This window comes from Maylandia zebra, linkage group LG7, assembly GCF_041146795.1.
Source record: "Maylandia zebra isolate NMK-2024a linkage group LG7, Mzebra_GT3a, whole genome shotgun sequence".
Lineage (NCBI taxonomy): Eukaryota > Metazoa > Chordata > Actinopteri > Cichliformes > Cichlidae > Maylandia > Maylandia zebra.
Genome location: NC_135173.1, coordinates 35412122 through 35435875, shown reverse-complemented (window position 1 = coordinate 35435875; position 23754 = coordinate 35412122). Strand labels below are relative to the sequence as shown.

The window sequence follows — 23754 nt, the reverse complement described above, 5'->3', positions numbered from 1 at the left end:
AAGCCTTGAGTTGCAATTGCCATCGCTATCTTGGTGTCTGACGTGATAATCCTTGTTTCTGATTCTTAGAATGAAAACTTACAGACTGGACTTCATGTTGTATTCAGTAAGACTGGAAACTAAGAGCTGAGCCCCTAAACTAATCAGGAAACTGTTTTTTGAGGGCGCAGAGCAAAACAGCCAAGCTGTGTTTTCCCAGGTAGCCTTCTCTACAACCACAGGTCACCAGCAGATCGCCATCTGCTGGCTATTAAAAAGAGTGCAGATTAAATACACTTATGACTTGGTTGTAAAAGCTAAATCCATCTTCTATATACATACAATACACACACACACACACACACACACAGGTTTGAATTATACTCCCCCCTAGCTGCTAAAAGCTCCATGATCCATTACTCTAAGTTACTTAACCCCGAGTCAAGTATCATAAGCAGAAACATAAACATAACTGTTCTTGATGGTTTAAAACATAACAGCTCTGCTTGAATTTGGTCATTCAGAGTTCAGGGGAATGTCACTGACATCATTTTCCCTTCACTATCGGTTCACTTCAAAATATCAAAGCAATCAATTAAATGCATTTCCTGTGATCCACCGGGGTCAACAGCTCGGGCTTATGGAAAACATGTGCACGCTGTAAATGAGATGAGGTTGGGAGTGTCTTTAGGTGCAGATGGACTCACCCTATGCAAGGTCACGGTGTATTGCTCCCACACGGTCTCCTCCATGACCGGGTTCTGAGGAGAGAGAAGAAAAGATTACCACGGATGGGTTTATTTCACCGGACAGATTAATAATGTATTTTGTGATGTAACAACAAAGCTAGTTCATTAGCCCATGCTTCCTGTTGTTACACAACCACAAGAACAATGACAGCCCTCCACTGGGCTGTTTAGTGCAAGCTGTGAAAAGTAACTTCTGGCTTTTGTTGATTAGAAATGGATTTGGAACACTTAAGCATCAGTTTGCACTCTTTAAATAAGACAAAACAAAAAACTGTATGAAACAGGCTGTATGAGGAAGCCACCAGCAGGTCACACTAAGAAATACTAATTAAAAGACAGACTCAAACTGACAGAGTGAGGAAAAAACTGAAATAAAGTGAAATTGTTTAAAAGATGTTTCCTTTTTAAATAGATGCTGCCACTTTATTTATATCTGTTAGGAGACTAAAAACTCATTCAGTGCAAAGAAAATCGCAAAGTTGGTCAAAAACATGCCCTTATTTTCAACAACGACAAAGGCGATTTCAAAATATAAAAACACGAATGACACATCAATTTTTTTTACACAACAAACATGGAGAGAGAAAAGGCAAACTACTTTATATCCGTTCACGTAAACTACCCGGAATTTTTTCACCCGTTAGTGCTACTTTTCTGCACTTCTGACATCCTCATTTCAAAATAAAACACGACCCAAACCATTAAAGAAACTCTCAGGTCATGCTGGCTGGCCAGACATCTGATCAAATTTAAGCTGCAATCAGAATAGCACTCACGAGCCCCTGCAGGATACGTATGGTCTTCACCGCGTGGGCCCATTTCCTGTGCAAGCTGAGGACCGTCTTCATCATTGGTGCTCAGTCTCTTTCCTTTCTGTGTCTCTCCCTGCTCACCGCCAGCGGTGCTCTGGCAGACTGATGTGCGCCACAGCCTCCTCCATGGCCACAGCTGCACAACCACCAGCAGCTCTCTCCCTGCATCTGCCCGCCCGCCTACCTTTGACGTAAGAGGGATTCTGCTGGCCTACATTCAGCACAAATCCCACCGTCTGCAGAAAGTGTAAACACACAGGCACACCAGCTCCTGTGCAAGCGCGCGGCGATCCCAACAACCTGAGAGTTCATCCACAAACGCGACAGCGGATCACTCGACGTATTCCGGCTTCGCCACGCGCTCGCACATCGAGATATATCGGGCACTTCCCAAAGTTTCAGAGCCGATTCTCACTTCACAGAGACAAACCCACAGTGAACGTTTGAGGAGTTCAATGGTTAGGATTTTACATCGTGGAAAGTGAAAAATCTCTGTGCTGCTGCCATTCCAGGCTCAGGCTTAGTGAAATGGGGGCATGACTCGAGCTGGCAGCACACCCATCATAACCCACTTTTTTCATCTTCTGGCCAGCACAGGAATACTTTAGGACCAGTGGCAGAAGCAGAGAGACCCCACAGTGGGGGGGAACAAACTCTTGGAGGGGTAGATTTTTTTTGTTTTGTTTTTTTTTTTTAGATCTGGAAATGACCTTTGAAATGCCCATCTGGAACTTTATCTTAAACAGTTTTTCGCAAACCAGGCTCGTGTGTGTAGAGAGCAATGGATTGGAAACATACTGAGCCCAGCCTCAATAAAAAGGGGGAACATTTATATTGGAGGGGGGGGATATCACTTGACATCCATTTGCACCACAAAGGGCCAAACAGACTGCCATGTGTGAAGAGGGGAGACATATGAATGACTTAGAAATATGAGCGTGCTTCAGGCAAAGCCAAACCAATTTAAGTCAGAGTGTCTTTTTGTACTATGCGATTTGAACGTTATGGGTCCTCGCAGGCAGGCCCACTGGATAAGTCACAGTCCCTAGTGCAAGCGATTACATAACAAAACACAAACACATTTCCACTAATGAGGAGGGGAAATGACATACTGGGTTATACACACAGGATGTGACTTGGAAAACAAATTTAGAGATACAGCTCATCACTTATCACAAAGAAAATACAAAATAAATGTGTAGCTGAAACACATACCATTTTTACTGTTACCGTAAGACAGTAACGTCTCTTGCAGAATTATTTAAGTACCCATCTATTCTTATATCAATCACGTTTGTCCAAAGAAAAATAACCTGGAACATGTTTAATAGATGGTAGACCTATATTATCATTTTCATTATAACTTCATTTGTTTGGGGTTTTTTTTTGGACTAATCTGAATGTTAAATGTAAATTAAGGTACAAAGTGATGCATTTTAATTATAACATTGAATTACATTGCTTTGCCTTCCCTACAGGCCAAAACTAACTAAATAAATACAATTATATAAAGTAGGAACATGACATGAAACATGCTACAAGAAAATGTTCAGTTAAGTTAAAGACTTTTCTGCCTATCAACCAAAGTTTTATTTAGGTTTTACAGCTTTGTTTAGAGTATAATCACATCATTTGAGCAACATGCTTCTCTTGTCCCAATTACTTCCCATCTTTCCTTGAAATCAAAGGAACATTATCAGGAAATGACAAAATGACCCAGCCACTTCCTGTGTTTATGTGCTGCTGATAAGAAAAGGCAGTGCAAGTCTACCCCCTCCTGGCCGTATACCTGCATTACATCGTGTGCCAGAAAAACAACTCCTGCATAAGTATATTTAATTTAGTGTAGAAAAACAACAACTACATTGAGTTTGAAGGCTTTAGTTTGTAATGCAGGGGGACCACAACACTGCCGTTTCCCGAGAAAGTGGATTTTCAAATAACCACAAGATAAATAAGTCCAAAAACGTTAAATCCGCTGTAAAATGTACCAATCGGTCGACTAAACAAAAACTGCGGATTGGATCAGAAGTCAAAACTAATCTTAAGACAACAGATGTGTTTAAAGTTAAAAGTTAGCTAACTAAACCGTTCGTGTAGCTGGTAGCAGTCGCAGTAGCAGTAACAGCAGGTGCAACAGGCTTCAGCAGGGATTCATGGAAACTCCCGACTTTTCCTCAAGGATATTCACACACATACACAGAGAGAGACACACGCAAACACACACACAGCACATCCATATGGCTAAAGTTATCTAATAATGCTACATTACACTACATTTGTATTCGTCAGTACTGACTGTAGGCGTACAAAAGGACTTACTGTTAAATACTGAGTAGCGTATCTGCTCAGAGAGAGCAGCCCCCCTCCGTTTACTGGCATCACGCACTTTGAACTGTCCGAGAGTGGTACCGAGGATTCAAACCAAACTACGACTAGTTAGGCGTTTCCGGTGGCACATCTGCCACAAGTTGTGAAGAATTTAAAAAAAAATTAGAAGCTTGAAAAAGTAAAAGTCCCGAATGTTTCACTCTAAGTGAACCACTTCACTCACAAAACACACAGACTTCGTGAATCCAGAGTAAAAAATTAGCGCCGACAGCTCCTAGCTTGGTTCAGATTGTACCAAGTAGGACCCCCCGGGAGGGGTGGGGTTAGGTCCAAACTAATTTAGATAAATAAAGACCAACTCGAACAACAGTTTAGAAACTTAACTTTAATGAAACTAATACTGATATTCCAATAATATGTGTAATTACAAACCGCTGATAACACAGCAGATAGAGAAATAAAGGTGGCTTACGACCACCCTTAGATCGTTGAGATGGACGCGTCCAAAATTCCCATTGATTTTTAGGCAGCCTGCTGTGAGGCTTCCAGCCAGACAGCACAACAACAGCCTTAATTAAACTAAGTGAGGAATATTATAGACATTAACCAAACTGTCGACGCGTCCATTTTAGGATAACTGAAATATTTTATTCCAACTGCTTTCAATGCAAAAAAAAACAACAACAACAACGTTTATTCAGGGTGTGTAAATAATAATAACTCTTGTGAGTAAATCCAACACCCCTCCCCCAAACGACACATATATTTAAGCTCCTAAATCTCTACTAACAGGTTTGACAGGAAAAAGTATAGTTTGTTCATTTAGGCAGAATGCAGTCATTTGTTGAGTATTACCTTACATTGGTGTTTGCTGTCTGTTAATATCAAATTTCCCCTAACTTAATATCTACATCTCTACATCTAAATGTGTATTTGCGACATTACAGATTGACTTTACATTACATTCAACCTCTACAACTTCAAAAATGTTTCCCAGAACTTTTCAAACACATCTTTTTTAACTTAAAAAAAAAAACTTTATTCTTTAACGGGACATTTGACATATTTTGTCTTGCCTAGTCTGTTCAACTGAACAAACATTTATATTGAGGTTTTCTAGTCAAATGGACCACTTAAAGGGCTTTTTAATACAAGCTGACATGCCCAAATTCATACAGTAGTACTCTAGAGCACACTCACTCATATACAGACGGATGTGTTGGGAGTTACTTGGGTTTCAGTAGCTTGCCCAAGGATCCTTCAATATGTGGACCGGAAGACCTGAGGACTGAGCTACTGACCTTCCTGTTAGTGGTCTTCTGATTCCTTCTATTGTTGTAATAGGAAAGGATCTTCCACTACAGTTGTGATCTGTCCTTGCATCTGAAATATAACTTCTTTTTTTTTTTAGGTCATGGAATAAAGAGATCAGACTATTTTCCTCTCTCAAATGATGCACGCAGCAAGAAATAGTTGGCTTTGGATGTGCTTCCACCGGTGGAAATTGGCATTGTTTGATTCCACTCATCTACTAACAGGCAAATATATTTTTAACCAATGAGAGCAGCGTCTTCCTGGGTGACAATCAAGAGGCTCATATCTTGGAATGGCCTACACGCCTACCAGATCTCAATCTAATCAAACCACCTTTTCTTAAATAAATATGACAGACATCGCCATGATCAAAAACACAAAATGACGGTGCTCTGCTTCAACAGTGAAGTTACAGAGTCTAGGAGAATCAAATCCAAGGGGCACTGAAGCCATTTTGGTGGCACTTGGATGGCTCAACACCTTAAAATGACTCTTAATGTTGGTTTTCCTTTATTTGTCACCCATATAATACTATGTGAAAAACTCAAAGCTCCTATTATGAGAAGCTTATACAAAAGGTCAAGATGACCACATGCAGATGTCCCACAATGACCCCTTGTTTTCCCCCCCCTTTCATCTCTGTGTGCACAATTTACTGTGTGTACGAAGCCGCCCTCATCTGGTATTTTATCACAGAAGAATCAGATAAGAACACGCCAGCTGACTCTGAAAATGTCCAAAATCCTTTATACAACCTGATCCATCCCTTTAATATCCACCATTTTTACAAATTTCTGCTTCTGAAGAACACAGCACTTTATCCACACTTTTTTTAGGGCAGTGAATTAAATAATGACAATACAATTTCAGAGAAATTAAGGTCAACCCAAATAAATCAACACATTCCACTCCAACTAAGAGATGCCAAACTGATCTTAAAATAGGCCATCCAAATGCAAAACAGCTTCACTGCCCTGAATAATTTGTGGGAGCAAGTCATTAAAACAATGGAGCTTCTGGGACGTGACATGTCTCCCTGGTTAATCATCATTCTGGATTCAGGAGGGGTCACAACAGTGTAGTTATATTCAAATAAGGAAACGGGGAGGAAGCAGCCTGGGAAAGACTGAGTCACTGAACTTTATCTTCAAGTCGTCAATGTGTCAGAGCAGAAGCAGTCTCAGTCACAGCTTACAAATCATTTTTGCACAAATAGAGGAAAAAAAAGGACATGCCTGCATTTTTCAGATCACTGATGGGATTACGCAAGAGTTTCGTAAGACTGAAAAATCATTAAATTTTCAACAGCAGAGTTTCACACAATCACCCGAGTGACGTTAACCACAAAACCCATCTAACCTTGCTTGACAAAAACAAACAGCCAAGAAAAAGGACACTCAGTGCGCTCCATGTGTGCACAGACAAGCCCTGAAAGCATTACACTCAACACAAGGAAATCATTAAAATGCAAGGATTTGACACATTTTCTTAGCTTAGATAAGCTCCAGCTAACAAGCAAAATCACTTCTACAAATACCATGAATTTAATTAAAACATTACTAAGAAAAAAAAAAAATTGTAGTTACCTGAATTACATCATTTCCACTGAACCAATTCAAGTAAAAATCATACTTTCATGTGTCTCATCTCAGCTTGGCTTGTTTTTGGTAGCTGGCGTTTTCCCTCTACCTCCTCAAAGTTTGCTGGACTCTCACTGATAGCAATGTCACACAGAACTGAAGAAACATCCACGTGATCACACTACAAACACAGGAACAACAGAGGATATCCACGAATTCACTTATGCTCCTTATCCAGGTCGTGATCACAGAGGCAGCAGCCTGAGCAGAGCTGCAAAGACCTCCCTCTGACATGCCATCACCTCTAGCTCTTCCAGCGATCTGTCAAGGCGTTAACAAGCCACCTGAGAGACACAGGCTCAATTTCATACCTCCTCACTCTGTGATGAGTCACCCTTGTGGCTCCTGGAGGGTCTCTTAATTAAGGTCCAGAGGTGAACACCCAAAGGCAACAGGCTGCATCTACACAACAAACATGTGGCCTTCATAGTATGCCACGGGACGAGGGCTGCTTGATTGCCTTCCATTGCTCTGCACTGGATCTACATGACTTTGGCCTAGCACCATAGACAAGCATACCAGGTAAACACATCGTTTTCAGGGATCTCCTAACAAACTGTTAGAGGGAAATACAGCAGGAAGCTGTGGGAGGTCCTCTGATGCTGAAAAAAAAAAAAAACAACCTCTAACATCATCTTGATGCATTTTATGTCACTATCAAGTAAAAGATCATGTCCACCGCTAATTGAAAAATGCTGTAGTACATTTCAGAAATGATAAAGAGTCTTGGAAAACTTGACCTCTGACCTTGACCTTAAAGGTTGAGGTCACTGAGATTCATACATGTTCGGGATGTTTAAGCAGATGCAACTATGGTATGAATTTGAAAATCACTTTCTTCTCGAGTTATTGCAGTCACAAACCTGCGTCCATGTTGCCCGACTGACAATACAAAAAAAAGGGAAGAATAATGCATTACAATGTGCTTTTCAATAACATTTACAGTCAAATCTTTCCTAGTCATACACAAACACATGGATTTCCACCATTCACAAGTGCGTGCAGCCCAACACAAGCACTGCACCTTCACAGAGCAAGGTTAGTAAGCATCAGTGCAGACTCAAACCTCAGCTGGCTATTCTCAGAGCTGAGAAACAGCAGCAGCTCCAATCTGAACCCCTCCCTACAAAACAAACTCCTCACTCGGTTTCCGCCTGTTGTGTTCGCCTCCTTCTCGCACAGGGCACCACACAGCCTTCACAAGAAAACAAGAGGTGGTGACTGTGGTCATTGTAGAAAGCTCTGCAAACAAATGACTGAATCTTTGTTTTCCCCAAAGCTTTTAATACCACAAAAATGAACACGAACACAGCAGTATCAGCTTTACTTTGATGCTTTTGTGGGGAATTTAACATGGTTGGAAAATAACTAGCGTCTGATTTATTATCTTTAAAATCTCCATAAAATTAAAGACAATGATTGTACTGTGATTTCTTTTATGCTAACATGCAAAATGAGCTTTCAGTGCAAAAGCTCCTTTTTCCACACACACACAAACACAAACACACACACACACACACACACACACACACACACACACACACACACACACCACCTGGGAAACAAACCATCAAACAACACCGCACATATGCAAATGGCTTAGTCATCAGTGCTGTTGTTCGCTCTTTCCTGTCACTAACATTGAGTAGGTGCAGAGAGAACTGAGGCTGAGATCTCACTGACGGCACAACGGCTAATTGAAAAGCCACTAGATTCACTGCTAGATGTTTAAAGTACAGTAAACTACAGTGTGGTGATTTCAGTTGTGAATGGGAGGGATGTCTGAAGCCTGGGAGGACCTCTATATCAAATTTTAACTTCAACAACAAGTTTGTCTTGCAGCGGTTGATATTAAATTATTTCACTCAAACAAAAATCAGAAAAATGTTAATGATCGAAAGGGTTATACTTACTAAATTCTGGGGGGTTCATGTTGATGAACTTCTAAATTTTAAGAGGCATATTGATGAGTTAATGAAAAAATTACCTATGTTGATATTAGCAAACTACTTACGCCGATCGTTATTAGAGCCTCACTTAAGTTACTGTTATATGGTGCAATACTTATCCTTCCCATATCAAATAACACACACACTTCAAATAAAAGACTTCAAATATTATGGTCCAATCTAGATGCTCCTTCTGATCCCCTTTTTCTTGGTTACAAACCTCTAAATTTAAAAGAATATAACATATTTCACAATGACTGTGCTATGTATAGAGTAGTATTTACATTTAACAAAAGACTTTGTGAGCTTATCCAATATTTCATCCTTCTCACACATATAATACGAGAAAACAAAAACACCAAGATTTGAAGGGAAAGATTTTAAACTCTGGTTGGCTTTCTACCTGAGATTCACACTTATTTTTATGTGAAACTAGCTAGAGGTATTGGTGTGTTAGTGTATTAATGGATGGTTAGTGTAACAGTGTTAGTTATATGTTAGGATCTTTAAGGTTACCTTAGGATACTTTAGTGACTAGGTTAGTTACAGTACATTGGTAATTCTATACGCATTTGCTGTATATTATCTGATGTTTTGGCCCCTATTTATAAGTTGAGGTTAGCTTTTAGGAAGCACCATTTCACAAATAACCATCTCATATAGACTATCATGTTGGAATGTATATTTTGATTGATTTGTGAATAAACCAAACTGAAATTAAAGCAAAATAAAGCTCAGAACTGTGTACTCAGTTCAGTAAGAGACTGGACACTGGGTAGAGTTTAGGCTCAAACAGTCGAGTATCTGAACCAGTCCTAGCAAAGTCATTTAAAAATGTTAGTTTTAATGTTGTACGCCACGATTGTCACACGTGATGGCCGACTGACGGTCCTCGCCTTTTTTTCTTGGCTTAGCTCACTGAAGACTCAATCTATTGCATTCGATACCAAAAAAGTACCAGGTACAAGGCACAATCCACAAGGTAGTGTTAGTGAAGAAAGGAAAACAAAAAAATATCACATAACTCTAGGCCAAATCAGATACAGTGTGGACGTTTATGTAAAAGACGTACCATCATAATAGCCGAGAAACTGCGTGAAGACAGGCGGCGAAGATACAAGTACTGGGCTTCTCTGGACCAGCAGAACTTTCTGCTGCACTTGAGGAGGTCAGTGCTGGTCTGGTCAGAGCCAGGCTGATCCCTGAGCACATAAGAGAAACACAATATTACATCATAACCAGCAGTGTTACCATAATGAAAAGGGATTATTTAAAACTTTCACTGTATAGCACTTTGTCTAAAGGGCAGCAAGAGGAGTAGATTTATTTCTTTAGAGGATGCTTTGACCTTAAAACATAGCAATTTGTTGAATAGTCTGAAATATTTAAATGGGCATGACTCAGAAAATCATGTTGTCCAAGTGAGGTGTCAAGAGATGCTTTGCACCAGGCGGAGAGATCTATTTTTATACAGCATAAAAAGAATAAGGCTCTCTAAACATTCCTGAGTTATGTAATTGCTTTACACATTTCCTAGACATGTTCATTTATAGTATTTTACACAGTTTTCAGGAAACATTAAATAAGAGACTTTAAAACAAATTATGGAGGAAAAACTTCTTGGGCTCGACTCGTAGTTTTGCATGACTTTAGTTGAAAATAATCTATATTTTTCTGACATTTGGACGTAATCCACCTTCTCCCTCATTCTCCTTCTCCTGTTAAGCCATCCTTCTTTTGATTGGCTGCCCCTCGTTTGAAGAACAGGTGGGTGGGGCTTTATGCAGATCCTAATATGGCAAGATTAAAAATTATCTTAAAAAATGTTTAAGGGCAATCAAAAGCAAATCAAAATGATATAGAGTATATAGTATGATGGATACTTTAATAGAATTAGCCACATGTTTCTCATTGGTGCATGACACAGTTAAACCAGACTCACCAGAAGACCAGACTGACACAGATAACAGACTATTATCAAACTCATCTCAAGTCTCATTTTAAGCATCTCTGCCATTGATCACAAGCAGCATGTCCAAACATATGGTCAACACCCATCCCCAGCTTCATGGCATTGTGTCAAACACACTGAGATGATCTGAGTGGATAAAGTCAGATATCACGTACAGAGAGGGAAGAAACCAGATTTCCTCTGCGTGACCAAACCTTAACTGTTACACTTTCAAAGAAACCCAAAAAAACCACACTCTGTGAATGCAAAAGGAGGGGCTCAGTATTTCCAGGAAGACCTGAAGCGTGCCTGGGGATAAAAACACTGGTGGTGTCTCCACTGACTTCTTACCGAAGTCCGCTCTGCGCAGACTTCATTACTCTATGAGCGACTACATTAAAAGGGCATTTAGATATTTTAGTACCTCATTTCCTACAAGCTCATGGATATTTATCCTGGCATTTATAATTATGTTACTACTAAAAGCAGGATACTCAGAGGGTAATGTAAAACAGAAAGCCAAACCATTTTAATCCCTAGTATGAGCCACGCTCCAAAAACATATCCTATTTGCTATATCCATTCAAAACAACTCCTCCATTCTCCATGAATGATTTCATTTGGGGAAAAGAATCAAAGTCACCTCTTCAATTTGTTTTGTTTTTTCTTTTCAAATTACAGCTCAATCAACAGTTTGCATTTACTTGCATTCTGTAATGATCCAAATTTATAATGCATTTTCATGTTGCTTCCACATGCTCCAAAAACTGATAAAAAAGGAAGCATTTGTTCTGTTGATCGCCCGCCCTCTTCTGTTTTTTGTTTTCCTTTTGGTTTGTCTTCTGTGTGGGACTTTGTGACTCGTTCCTGTAAATGATTACTGCTTGCCGGCTTGCTTCCAAGTAATTGCTGCATATTAATATTAAAGATTTCAACCAGTAAAACCTAACATGGCTTTTATTGCGTAGCACACAAAGGAAACACAAAGGAAACAAAGCAAACTTCAGCAGCACTTGTGACTAGGGCTGAACGATTATGGAAAATAATCTAATTGCGATTTTTTTGCCCCAATATTGCGATTGCGATGCGATATGCGATTATTTTTTAAGGTCTTTGTCTTCTGTATTATTAAACAAAGACAAGCAATACATCATATAGTATGGCCAATACTATATTACATTAATTTTAAACTGTTCTTTCCTGGAAGACAGACCTCTGTTATGATGACATGAGGTGATGCATGAATTGATGACTGACATTTTTATTTAACTTCTTCAATCACAACAGTATATTTGAACATACACAATAGTTTATTTTTAGCTTACAAACATCTGAGCATAAAGTGCTGACAAGGAACCCTGGTGTAAACATTAAAATGAAAGTCAGTCCAATGTGCAGATTGCAGAAATATACATAAAAAAAATCAGTGGCTTTACCACACTCAGTTTTTCGACATCTGTGAACTACTAGACAGTCATTCAATTAAAAAATAATATTAAATAAATAAAACTAATAAATAAAAAATACACACATCTTACTGATCTCTGCAGTCAGTAACATTACACATAAAGTGCAAACATAATAGCAATTGTATAAACACACACACAAACACGCCTTTAAAATTTAAAGGCGTGAAATTGGACGGTCTAGTTCTGATTAGCGTCACCGCTGTCTCGGTGGAGTTTAATAAACTCGGCCGTCTGCTTCTTGCTATCTAAAATATAACCAGACACTGGTGTAAATTCTCGACTGTCTCATACTTCTGTTTAATAAGTTTTCTGTTTGACGTTTAGTCAGCTGTGTGAAAACCAAGGAGGAACCCACCCGGGGGATTAATAAAGTTTTATTTTATCTAATCTAATAACTTTAATCTCAGCCAAACCGATTTACTCACGAACAAACAAAACACTGAAAAAAGCCCAACAATAACATTTTTAGGTTGTCTAAGTGACTTATATATTACGTTTAACCCGAGCAGCGAAACTCCGCGGTGATCTGAAAATGATGTGCCGGGAGTTGTGCCGTTCTCGGCCGCATCAGTAACCCTCGAGCTCCCGGCTAGCTGTCGAGCTGGTGGGTAGCAGACGCCTCTGAAAACGTCGAAGCACTTTTGCAAATATGGGATATCTTGATAAACCGAGCAGATATTTGACGTTTACACAACTACTTTCTCGCCTGAAAATATGTTAAAAGTTTATTTTGTGACCCAGAAAGATTAGTATGAGTAATTTTAAAACTTAGTAGCGGCCGCCATTGCTGGAAACTGGAGTTTGGCTGGGCCGCGCTATGAATTCTGGGATATGGTAGTAATTCGGACAGCCTTCGGCGCGTCGCTGTGACGTAATCGGTCTACAAATGCGGCCTCAGGAGGATGCAGCCCATGAATTTGGACATGTCCAGAGTATAATCGCAGCCTTTGCGGTTAGAAAATTGCACTTGATCATGTCGCGATATTATCGCAAATGCGATATATCGTTCAGCCCTACTTGTGACAAACAAATTAAAAGTATTGTCATGATGTTTTTGACAGTGCATCTGAACTTACAGACCAATATCAAAGTTTTTAAATTTCAATCAGATCTGGATCCTTCCCAAAAGTTCATTATATCTAAGTTGGACCAAGCCCTACCTATGAAAAAAAATATTGAAATGGCAAATCTGTCCATAATATTGTAGTAATCCTGCTAACAGACAGACAAACAGAGAAATAAACTGAACCAATCACATAATCTGCTGGGTGGAGGTAATTATGGCTGAAACATAAATTGCTCAATAACCTTGGGATCAAGAATATTTCAAGTATACCTCCCTCAGTTGCAGCTACAAAACTGATACTTGAGGGTGAGGTAGTTCACAGAAGTAACATTGTAAGTATTTGTATTTCTCTACTTTTCCACAGATTTGTCATTAATGTGACAAGCATTAGTTTGATTATTTAATCCTGTTGTTATAGTTAGATTATCTTGGATGTGTCGAGTGTAAGTAGTGAACAAGTTTGTGCGCACAGAAGAACTACATAATTATGAATGAATGAATGAATATATATATATATATATATATATATATATATATATATATATATATATATATATATATATATATATATATATATATATATATATATATATATATATATATATATATATATATGACAAACTAATGAGGTAATAAAGCAAGTTAGTCGCTCAGCATGACAAACTGAAATGTATCAATACAAATGCAGGAGAAAAAGCTACAAAGACAGAGGATGAGGAGGTTTCTACTTTGAAACTTTAATCAACTTTAAACTGTTTGGAGACAGTGGTGACAATTTGGCTGTCACGATACAAACGATAAGAAATTCTTTGAAGTGTAAAAGGAAAGAGGCTGAAAATGCTGCTACAATAGTTGTAGCCTGGGCGGGGTTCCACATTAGGGTTGGGCGATAATGTGCAATTGTTACTCCTGACTCCCTTTGTTATGGGTCGCTGCTCGAGTCGAGGTGTGTGAGTTTAACTTGGAAGAATAGTGTATTGCAATAATTACTGAGGCTGGTAAATAAAGCAAATACTAAACTGAAGCAATTTGTTGATTGGTACATAAGTAATTATTGAAAAATTTAAAAAAAAAGACTACATAACAATGATTTTAAACAAAGTTTTAAAAAGAAAACATTTCCTGCCAAATGCAGGACACAACACAAACACGGGTCTTTCTTTAAAAGAAAATTACTTTCCACATTACATCACTGTGTCTCTCTGTAGTGAGAAGAATGTGTCATGCATTGTGTTTACAATCCACCTGTCCGATTCCTCCCCCTTCCTCGTGGCAGCTAGTGGCCCAGATGGTCACAATGTTGATATATTTGCCTCACAGATTTCTGCCTTTATGGATTATGGTGAGTAACTGAAACACAGTTTCTGTGCTGTGTGAATGAAATAAAATACCTTCCCCTTCCTTCTTGCTTGGGAAACTACTAACAATAGAATTATCTGCATGACCACCAAACTGTTTTTTCTTCAGAAATCTTTTGATTCCCCCACTGAACTGCAACAGCAGGATATAAAAATCCATCTTCTAGAAGGAAACATCCAATACAAGTACCGGTACGGTACAGTAATCAAACTCACCCTGGGGGTCTCCACAGTTTCCTGCCTGGTGGCAGCAGCTCCCGTTTGTTTAAGGGTACAATCCCCATCGCTGCCTGCATGATCGTGATGAACTTCTTAAACTTCATCTTCTAACTCTCCTTTATGAACATCCCATGGACCTCATCACTAACTGCTGCTAGACTCCCTGATCCCAACCTGAAGTGATGAGTGTCTACTCATCTCCTTTGGCATCATCAAACTTGTCTGTTCTTGCGCCTCAGTGCATCACTTTCTCCAGGAGACTGAGCCACAGATTGAGCGTCCAGTGCTGCGCGGTTCCCGCGGCGTGACCACTAAGGGTCCTGTCCTCAACCGCTGACTCCCACAGATGTCCTTTTGGCTTTTCCAAGCGAACGAGGATGAAAGGAAAACAAACAGCCACGTTCCTGCCAGGAGGTGGGCTGGCCGAGAGGGGATAACAACACGTCACTCTTACATAATTCTCGAGCTTCTCTGGACATTACACTAATGAAAATGCAGCTTCTGCCACCACCGCCGCCGCCGCTGCTGTGACTGCTGCTGCAGCCGCTGGGATAATTGTGGTACTAAGCCTTGACAGATCATGCATGCTCCCCGCCCCCTTCTCCTATAATCCCCCCATCCAGGCTTAGTTTTCTCACCATTTACACCCAGACAGATCCATCTACTTTGAAAAAAAAAAGAAAAAAACAAATCACATGATGACACACCCCTCAATACCAGAGCTAACCTCTAATGGACGAAGATTATTAATGACAAAGCAATGACCAGACAACTTTAAGCTGCAGTCAGTCTGCAGTTCAAGATTTGCACAAGAACAGATGTGATGCCACAGCACGTTTTCACACCCATGTTTCACTGGAGAAGCCAAATGTATCTGGCTTCTGTGTGTGTGTGTGTGTGTGTCTTTCAAGCCCAAATTCACACCTTCATCTGACCCAGTTGATTTTTCTTTTGTGATTGGCTGGCTGCACAACAAGTTTCCACAAACCAAAGTGACAGACTTTCACAAGGCGAAAGGTGCAAGACAGGACCTGAGAGTCAGATAATGCCTTGACTTGCAGTCTGCAACTCACTTCTCAAAAATGTGATTTCATCCTCAGTATTCTGAATTTGTGGATTAATAATTGTTTAACAATGGTTTTGCAACCATTCAGTCCCATTAGTAAACTTCAATAATCCATCCCCAACTCTTCCCTGCATGCATCCCTCTCCTCCCTCCCTCCCACTTTGATATAAACCCTCGGCACGCACGCAGATTAAATGTATCTTGCCATCCCCGAGTCACCAGATGACAGCAGGCTGCTATGTCCTGAGAGGTTTGAAATAAATAAATAAATCTTTGTGACCTCTTGATGAGCTGCCAGCCAATGCAAACTCTTGACAGAATTTATATTCAAGCTGCTTGTATGTCTGGATTACGGCTCTGGATGGTCCTGCCATGAGAGCTGCTGCAGATTTCACTGAGCAGGAAAAATCCCTCAGCACTCCAAGAGGGGGGAGCAAAAAATGCCAGGAGCGCAGCAGGGGAGACACAGAAATAGCAAGACTATTTTTAAAAACACTGGATAACGGCAACATGCGGGGAGAGGAGGGGAAAAAAATGAGGAGAGGGGTTTCTTTTGAGTTCACCCTGTATGTCTGTTTTTGTCTGATGAGCCACAGATTAAGAGCAGTGGCTGGACCGAGGGCAAAATTTACAGAGCAGAGTGACAGTCGTTTTTATCATAATCCAACACTTTACAGTAATCTCACGGGGAACACTGATCCAATCCACACTGAAGAATGTGTGTGCGTACTTATGACTAACACATGTGCAAACGTGAAAAAACTAAACAAGCAATCACACCTGTGAACACCTGGCACATGGACAATGATGACTGGTTAGAAAGCGAGTTATGTAGCAAACTATTTTTTGGCCAGATACCTACCAGCACAATGGTGCTGAAAATACTGCAGGTAACAGTTTGTGAAATAAAGCCTGTGAAATCAAAGTTTAACAGTTTAAATAAACAAATGATGGATGATTTGAGGAGCTCCGTGCTAACTGTAACCTGATAATAAAAGGTGGAAGTGCCAAAAAGTCCAGTTCCTCTAGCAGCTGTTTAAAGCGAGTCAACCCCCCATGTTAAAATGTCCAACTTTACAGCCAGGTAAGACAGTTTTTTGTGTGTGTGTGTGTGTTTGTTTGTTTTTTAAATAACTCATCTGCCTGGATAACAGCCAACTGCTGTCTGCCAAGCATCACCTCCACCAAATTGAGCGTCTACACCGCGTTTGTGCTGTTGGTGCCTTTTGGAGCATAATGAAGTTGCAAAAATGAGCAGATATGAATTTTGTGTGAGTGACAACCGTTTAATTTGTGGCTAATAACCAAGCCTGCTAGCCTTTGGTTGATCACTTAAAGTGACACCCACACACTCTCGGTCCTTCGGGCTCCAACAAAACAAAATGGCAGCAGCCAAAACACTAATACTGTCACTTTAAAATATGAAGTCCAGAAACCACTAAGTATTTATATACAGCCTGTAAGCTTTGAATTGAAACATATGGGAATTTGGTCAGTTAGGGTTTGGCATTTGTATAGAAAACGTGGAAAACTCTAATCGGATGTATTCATTGTGACCTTGATGAAGCTGTCCATTTCCTGGTTCATATACGTTCCTGTTCTCAGCTATGACCTGGAGCAGGGGATAATAACTGCTCCAGGGGCTAGGGTTAGGGGGTTAGGGTTAGGGTTCAGAGGAGTGCTGTTCCTCCTCCACATGGAAAGAAGCCAGCTGAGGTGGTTCAGACATCTCACCAGGATGCCTCTGAATGCATTCTGGGAAAGATATTTCAAGCACGTCTAATTTGGAGGAGCCCTGAAGGCAGACCTAGGGCGGGCTGGAGAGATTATCTCTCAGCTGGCTTTGGAATTCCTCAGTAACCTTCAAGGAAGACTAAGGGGGTAGTGTTAGGGAAAGAAATGCCTGATCATGCTTAGACTGATGCCCACACAACTCAGACCAGGATGAGAACATGGATGGATGTTCAAGTTAAAATAATCCCTTGGAACTGTATCCATATCCACAAAGGAAATATATACTGAAATTTATTTCAAAATGTATTTTTTCCAGCAGTAAAATTCAAACCAAGTTCTTTATCTGTCAAATATTATCAATCTATAACGCATCTGAATTAACCTGAGAATGCACACTGCACCACACACGCAGCTCACGCCCTTTAGTTTTTAAAAAGTGGGAGAGTAATTCATGGTTCCAGCTAATTCCTCTGTAACTGCATGTTTTTTTTACTTTTTAATGAGAATGAGTTCTGTTTTTTCCCCCTCATCTTCCCACAGGGTGAACAAATGCGGCTGGAGCTGCTTGGTCTTCTTAATGCTTTTACATAAGCAGTTTGTTTCTCTGCCCCTTGTCACTTCCTCACATGCTCGAGTAGTGCTGGGGTGCTGCATTACTAAGGCCCGGGCCATTATGCAATGTCCGTATGCAATGCATGTGAGTGCCAGATGGAGGGACACATGCCACTCACAAATCTGGGATGAGAGTGTGCAGACAGAAAGGGAAAGGGGAAAAAAAAAAATCAGTATGCACATCCCCTCCACAGGTATAATCTGGATCAGCTGCAAGCATGTAGTGACATGAAGATGAATTAAAGAGTCAAAAAGCAACACGAGAGCGAAAAAAGACAACATTTTTCAGTTTATCTATAAAAAGCTGGGTCTCCCTGCAAGATGTGTTTCCGTTCAATAGCAGTGAGACATGAGCACCGTGATCCAAGAAACTAAATGACACTGTAGACGTCCCATGTAGATTTCAACTCTTTTGGGGATGTACCAGCTGTGAAATTAAACTGGTCCAGGTCTTTTATTTTTACAAAGTCTTTTGGGTTTTCAGACATTTAGCTTGAACAAAATTAATGTGACACAACAGTAGGGCTGCCACAAACGATTATTTTGATAGTCGACTAGTCACCGATTATTTATGCGATTAGTCGACTAATCAGATCATCATCCACTGGACGTAAAACTACAGCTTATTGCACCAGCAGCATCTGCTCTTCTATAACTATCATTAGCTTACAGCTTTAAGCTTTTAAGGTGCTAACTAAAAATAAAGACAAGATGATAGTTTATTCAATTTTAATGAAATTTGCAGATTGTTTCGGTAAAGTTGAATAAACTCCTTGCTATCTAAAATATAACAGGACACCGGAGTATATTCTCCAGCATCTCACACTTCTGATAATCAGCTGTCTGCTTGACGTTTATTCAGCTGTGTAAAAACTATAACTTTAATCTCAGCCAAACCGATTTACTCAGGAACAAATAAAATACTAAAAAAAAAAAAAAAAAAAAAAAAAGCCAAACAACAACATTTTTAAGTTATCTAAGTGACTCATATATATTTAACCTGAGTCGCGAAAGACGGCGGTGGGTTTGAAAACAATTTGCCGGGAGTCCGGTGTTCTCACGGCGCTAGTGACCTAGCCCCCGGCTAGCTATCGAGCTAGTGGGTAACAGACGTCTCCGAAAACGTCGGAGCGCTTTTGAAAATATGTGGTGTCCTGATAAACTGAGCCGATATTTGAGGTTTACACAGCTACATTCTCGCCTGAAAATATGTTAAACGTTTATATTGTGACCCAGAAAGAATAATAAGAGTAATATTAAAACTAACTAGCTACCGCCATTGTTGGAAACTAAGCTGGGCCGCGCTATGAATTCTGGGACACAGCTGTTTCTTCTTCTTCGGGGTTTAACGGCAGCTGGCATCCTTGTACATGCAGTGCTGCCATCTTCTGTTTCAGTCCGTTATTACACTCTTAAATCCTGCTATTATTCCTGCGTCTTTTGCGATCTTACAAAGCTTCAAACGACACGTCGACTATTAAATCAGTCGTCGACGATTTTGATAGTCGACGTAATCGTGACTAGTCGACAAATCGTGGCAGCCCTACACAACAGACAGGTTGAAATGTGAGTAAGCACAGTACTGTAAACCACAGATCTACAGATATTAGAGAGAACACCACCCAAAGTAAGGCTTATGCCACAGCTGTCCTAAATTAACAGTATTGGTAATTACCAAAAATATTGTTTATGTTTCAGTAATGGTTAATCCACCGATAAGCGCACACTCTTTAACTGAAATGATATTTTTAACAGCATAATACAAATATTGTAATTTGCAAATTTTCAGACTTACCATTTTACAAAAAAAACCCCTGAAAAATAATAATAAAACACAGGATCGTTTTTTGATTAAGATGCCAAATTACAGTTATTTACTTGCAATCCTGAACAAGTAATTTTAGTGGTTGAACGTTATACTTGAACACACGTATCAGGAGGTATGTGTACAATTCCAGGTAAACACCACCACATGGAAAATTTATATTCACTATCATTTAATGGCTACTTCCTTTTAGATACTGAATTGTAAGCAAAATAAAAGAACTATGTCTGAAAACATTACACAACATAAGGGCCACAAACATGTAAATGCAAAGATTTCTAGATGATAAAAGTGCAACTATGCCATTTGTTTTATGGGTGCACATGCTGTATCACCATTTACACACAGTGTTTAATGTTTTTTTTAATTCTCCCTATTCCCGATCTTTATGTTTTATTCTAAAATAATTTATCCATAGAGCTTAAACTGTTAGTTTAAGGTAAGAAGCAGCCTTCAGAACTACAAAATGAAACCAATGTGGAAGTGCCAAAAACAGCTGTTTTTCTAGCGGCCACTTGTTAAAATTTAACAGTTTTACAGGGTAAACGGCATGTTTACATCCTGAACCTCTATGAATAGTTAGCACTTTCATAACAGCTGTGTGGTGATTATTATTAATATTATTATTTCAGTTTTAACGTATACGGTGTGGCTCCTGTTATTTGCACGTGTCCCAAACAGGCAGTTTTAGGCAAGCGATGCATTATAAGCCTCAGGCTGGTGGTACATTTTGGAACATTTCTGAAGGAATTACCACAATAAAATCACGGCTAACTATAACTTTTAACAAATTAAGTCCTTTGGAGTAGCATGTGTACATCTCCGTGTTTCACTTGCACAGTTTATAGAGACGGCCTGTTAACAAAGCTAGGACTCCAAACTCATCCAAATATGATCATGGTTCCACATAGCAGTGGCTAAAAACAGTAACACCGAAACCTCACATTCCTAGTCTAATGGCACTGGGTGATACGACTCTAGGTATATCAATATTTTATCGACAGTCTATGATTCAACCCCATGTTTAAAATGGTTTATAGCTTCCACCCTTCGTTCTTTGAACCTCAACAGTTATCAGAAATGCATGTCAGTAAATAAAAACTTATCCGAGAGGTTTTTTTCCTCTTGCTTTTTTATTATAAGTATATCATTTGAGATGATACTGCTTTATATGTATGTAATGAAATGATGCTTTTGAATGTTTGTTAACTGTTAAGATATAAACTAATAATAAAAATAAGAATCATTAAACACGAGGAAACACTCACAGTGCGAGCCCCTGTTCAATTTCACAATTTTATTTAGATTGCGCCACATCACAACAACAGTTGCCTAAAGGGGCTTGAGGCGTGCCTCTAGTGCGCTGAAACTAGTAGTAAGCGCATGAATACACACGCAGAGGAGACAGCTACACGCAGGCCCGAATACAGTGTAGGTCATACCTGACGTTTTGACAAGAAGAAACTATCAAATAAATTAAAATATGACACCTTGCTGCCTTCAAGAACCAAGCTAAAAAATGTTATTAGTTGCTTAAGCTGTCGGAGCCCCACCTTAAATTTACACAGGCACCAGATAAAGATGGGGTAAAATGGCAGTGCGCGCCACAAACACAGTGAAAGCAAATCGATACTCACTGCGGACAATGCCGGACCTACTTACCAGGTGAAACTTCGTGTGTCCTGTCCTTATGTGACCGCAGGCAGCAGAGTAATCCCAAAAGCTGAACTGGACAAAGGAAGGGTGAGGAAGGAGAGGATTTTGACGGAACAAAGTTTTGGCGAGCCTCGAAAAATCCTTCTTCCTGGTTCTCTCAGGTATGTGGGCGTAGCTTAGAAACTGCAGGTGTGCTGTGTGTGCAGCTCCACTGCAGTTTCACCCATGACCTTTTTGGGCGGTGCCATTCTTCTGAGTCACTCTTCCGGTGTCATAAAAGGGACTTTTATACCGAAACTACACTCACCAGCTACTTTATCAGGCGCTTTATTGCTTCTACTTGGTTGCGATAGCATACCCAGTGATAGCAAGAGCGTGGCTTTAATTCTTTATGGCATATTCCACAAGTTGCAGGAAACAGTCCTCGGAGATTCTGGTCTGTTTTGACATGATAACATCACAAAGTTGCTGCACATTTGGTTGATGCAAATCTCCCCCCTCCACCACATCCCAAAGGTGCTCTATTACATCGAGATCTGGTGACAGTGGAAGCCATTTGAGTACAGGGAACTCACAGACACCAGCGGTTCAACAAAACAGTTTGAGATGATTTGACCTTTGTGAAATGACGTGTTATCCCGCTGCTAGCCACCAGGGGAGGTGATCATAAAGGGATAGATATGATCAGCAAAAATAATCGTGTAGGTGATGTGATGTTTATACGACGTTCATCTGGTACTAAGGGGTCCAAAGTATGTTAAGAAAACATCCCCCACATCATTACACCGCCAGCATCCTGAACCACTGGTACAAGGTGGGATGAATCCATGCTTTCATGTTGTTCACACCAAATTCTGAACCTACCCTTTTCAGTGTTGCAGCAGAAATCGAGCCAAAAACATTTCCAGTGTTCTGTTGTTCAATTTCAGTGAGCCTGTGCAAACAGTAGCTTCAGTTCCCAGTTCTTAGCTGACATCAACAGTGAGGTTTTGTCCAGAGAGCTGCTGCTCATTGTCTCTTTTTTTGGACCATTCTCAGTAAGCCCTAGAGATGGTTGTGTGGGGAAAATCCCAGCAGATCAGCAGTTCCTAAAATACTCTGACCAGCCCATCTGGCACCAAGAACCATGCCACGTTCAAAGCCGTTTCAAATGTAGTTTTTCCCTCATTCTGATCCTCAGTGATAAGAGTTATTTGAATCTAATCTTGCACTCAGATGTTTGTCTCGTTTTAATTCTCAGTGCTAAATCTGCACTGCAGAAAAGACAACTTTGCTCAGAGCTGGTAAGTAGAGCTTCAAGGGCAGCTGCTCAAAGTTCTTTTGAGTGAATCCTTTTTTTTATTTATGGCTATTAAGGCCTGGAACAAGCTTACTAAAAGCTTGAAAACATGTATAGATGTTCATAGTTTCATAATTTATCTTTTGATGTAATCAATAAATTATTTAATTAATTATACGAATAAATAGGGCTTGTCAATGTTAATCAAATGTTACTTCTTTTACTTTTACCCCATATCATCCTGATCATCCTGAGTTCATGTATTGACAGCAGGGTTGTTGCCACATAGGGAGGATGGGGTGGCACTGCCTCCCTGTGAAATATGATTGGCCTCCCCAGTGTCCACCCAACAGTCCCACTGGACAATAGTGCCACTCATACATGCATTACACCATGAGAGCCTGTGTAAGACCAGTGGTGGAAAGTATGAAAACGAGCCATTTTCTTCCGCTTATCTGAAATCAGGTCACGGGGCAGCAGCCGAAGCAGGGAAGCCCATACCTCCCTCTTGCCACCTCCTCCAGCTTATCCAGGGAAGTATCATGCCATTCCCAGGCCATCTGATGGATGTAATCTCTCCAGCACACCCACGGTTTACCCTGGGTCCTCCACTCAGTTAGACATACCCACCCGGAACACCTTTCCCAGTCAGTGACAGCCTTAGCCTCTTTGTGATGTGGAGGAGCGGCGGCTCTACTCTGAGCTCCTCCTGAATGACTGAACTACTCACCCCATCTCCAAGGGA

At 40.2% G+C, this 23754-nt stretch overlaps 1 protein-coding gene across 11 annotated transcripts in view; it reads right to left on the bottom strand.

The window, feature by feature from the left end:
• The window catches only part of tjp2a (tight junction protein 2a (zona occludens 2)), a 45758-nt gene extending 23782 nt beyond the window's left edge, over positions 1 to 21976 (bottom strand). For 2 of the 11 annotated variants that reach the window (XM_004538474.5, XM_004538476.5), the window contains exons 1-3: positions 14835 to 15272; positions 9847 to 9976; positions 687 to 740 (exon numbers count right to left, since the gene is read on the bottom strand). In XM_004538474.5, coding sequence (XP_004538531.2) covers positions 687 to 740; positions 9847 to 9976; positions 14835 to 14941 — 291 coding nt within the window. In that variant the 5' untranslated portion in view covers positions 14942 to 15272. Of the gene's footprint in view, positions 1 to 686; positions 741 to 1504; positions 1663 to 3862; positions 4167 to 6771; positions 6905 to 9846; positions 9977 to 14834; positions 15273 to 21736 lie in introns of those variants that run through there. The other 9 variants (XM_004538475.6, XM_076886292.1, XM_076886293.1 and 6 more) reach the window with 8 other exon arrangements.
• Between the last annotated feature and the right edge of the window lie 1778 nt (positions 21977 to 23754).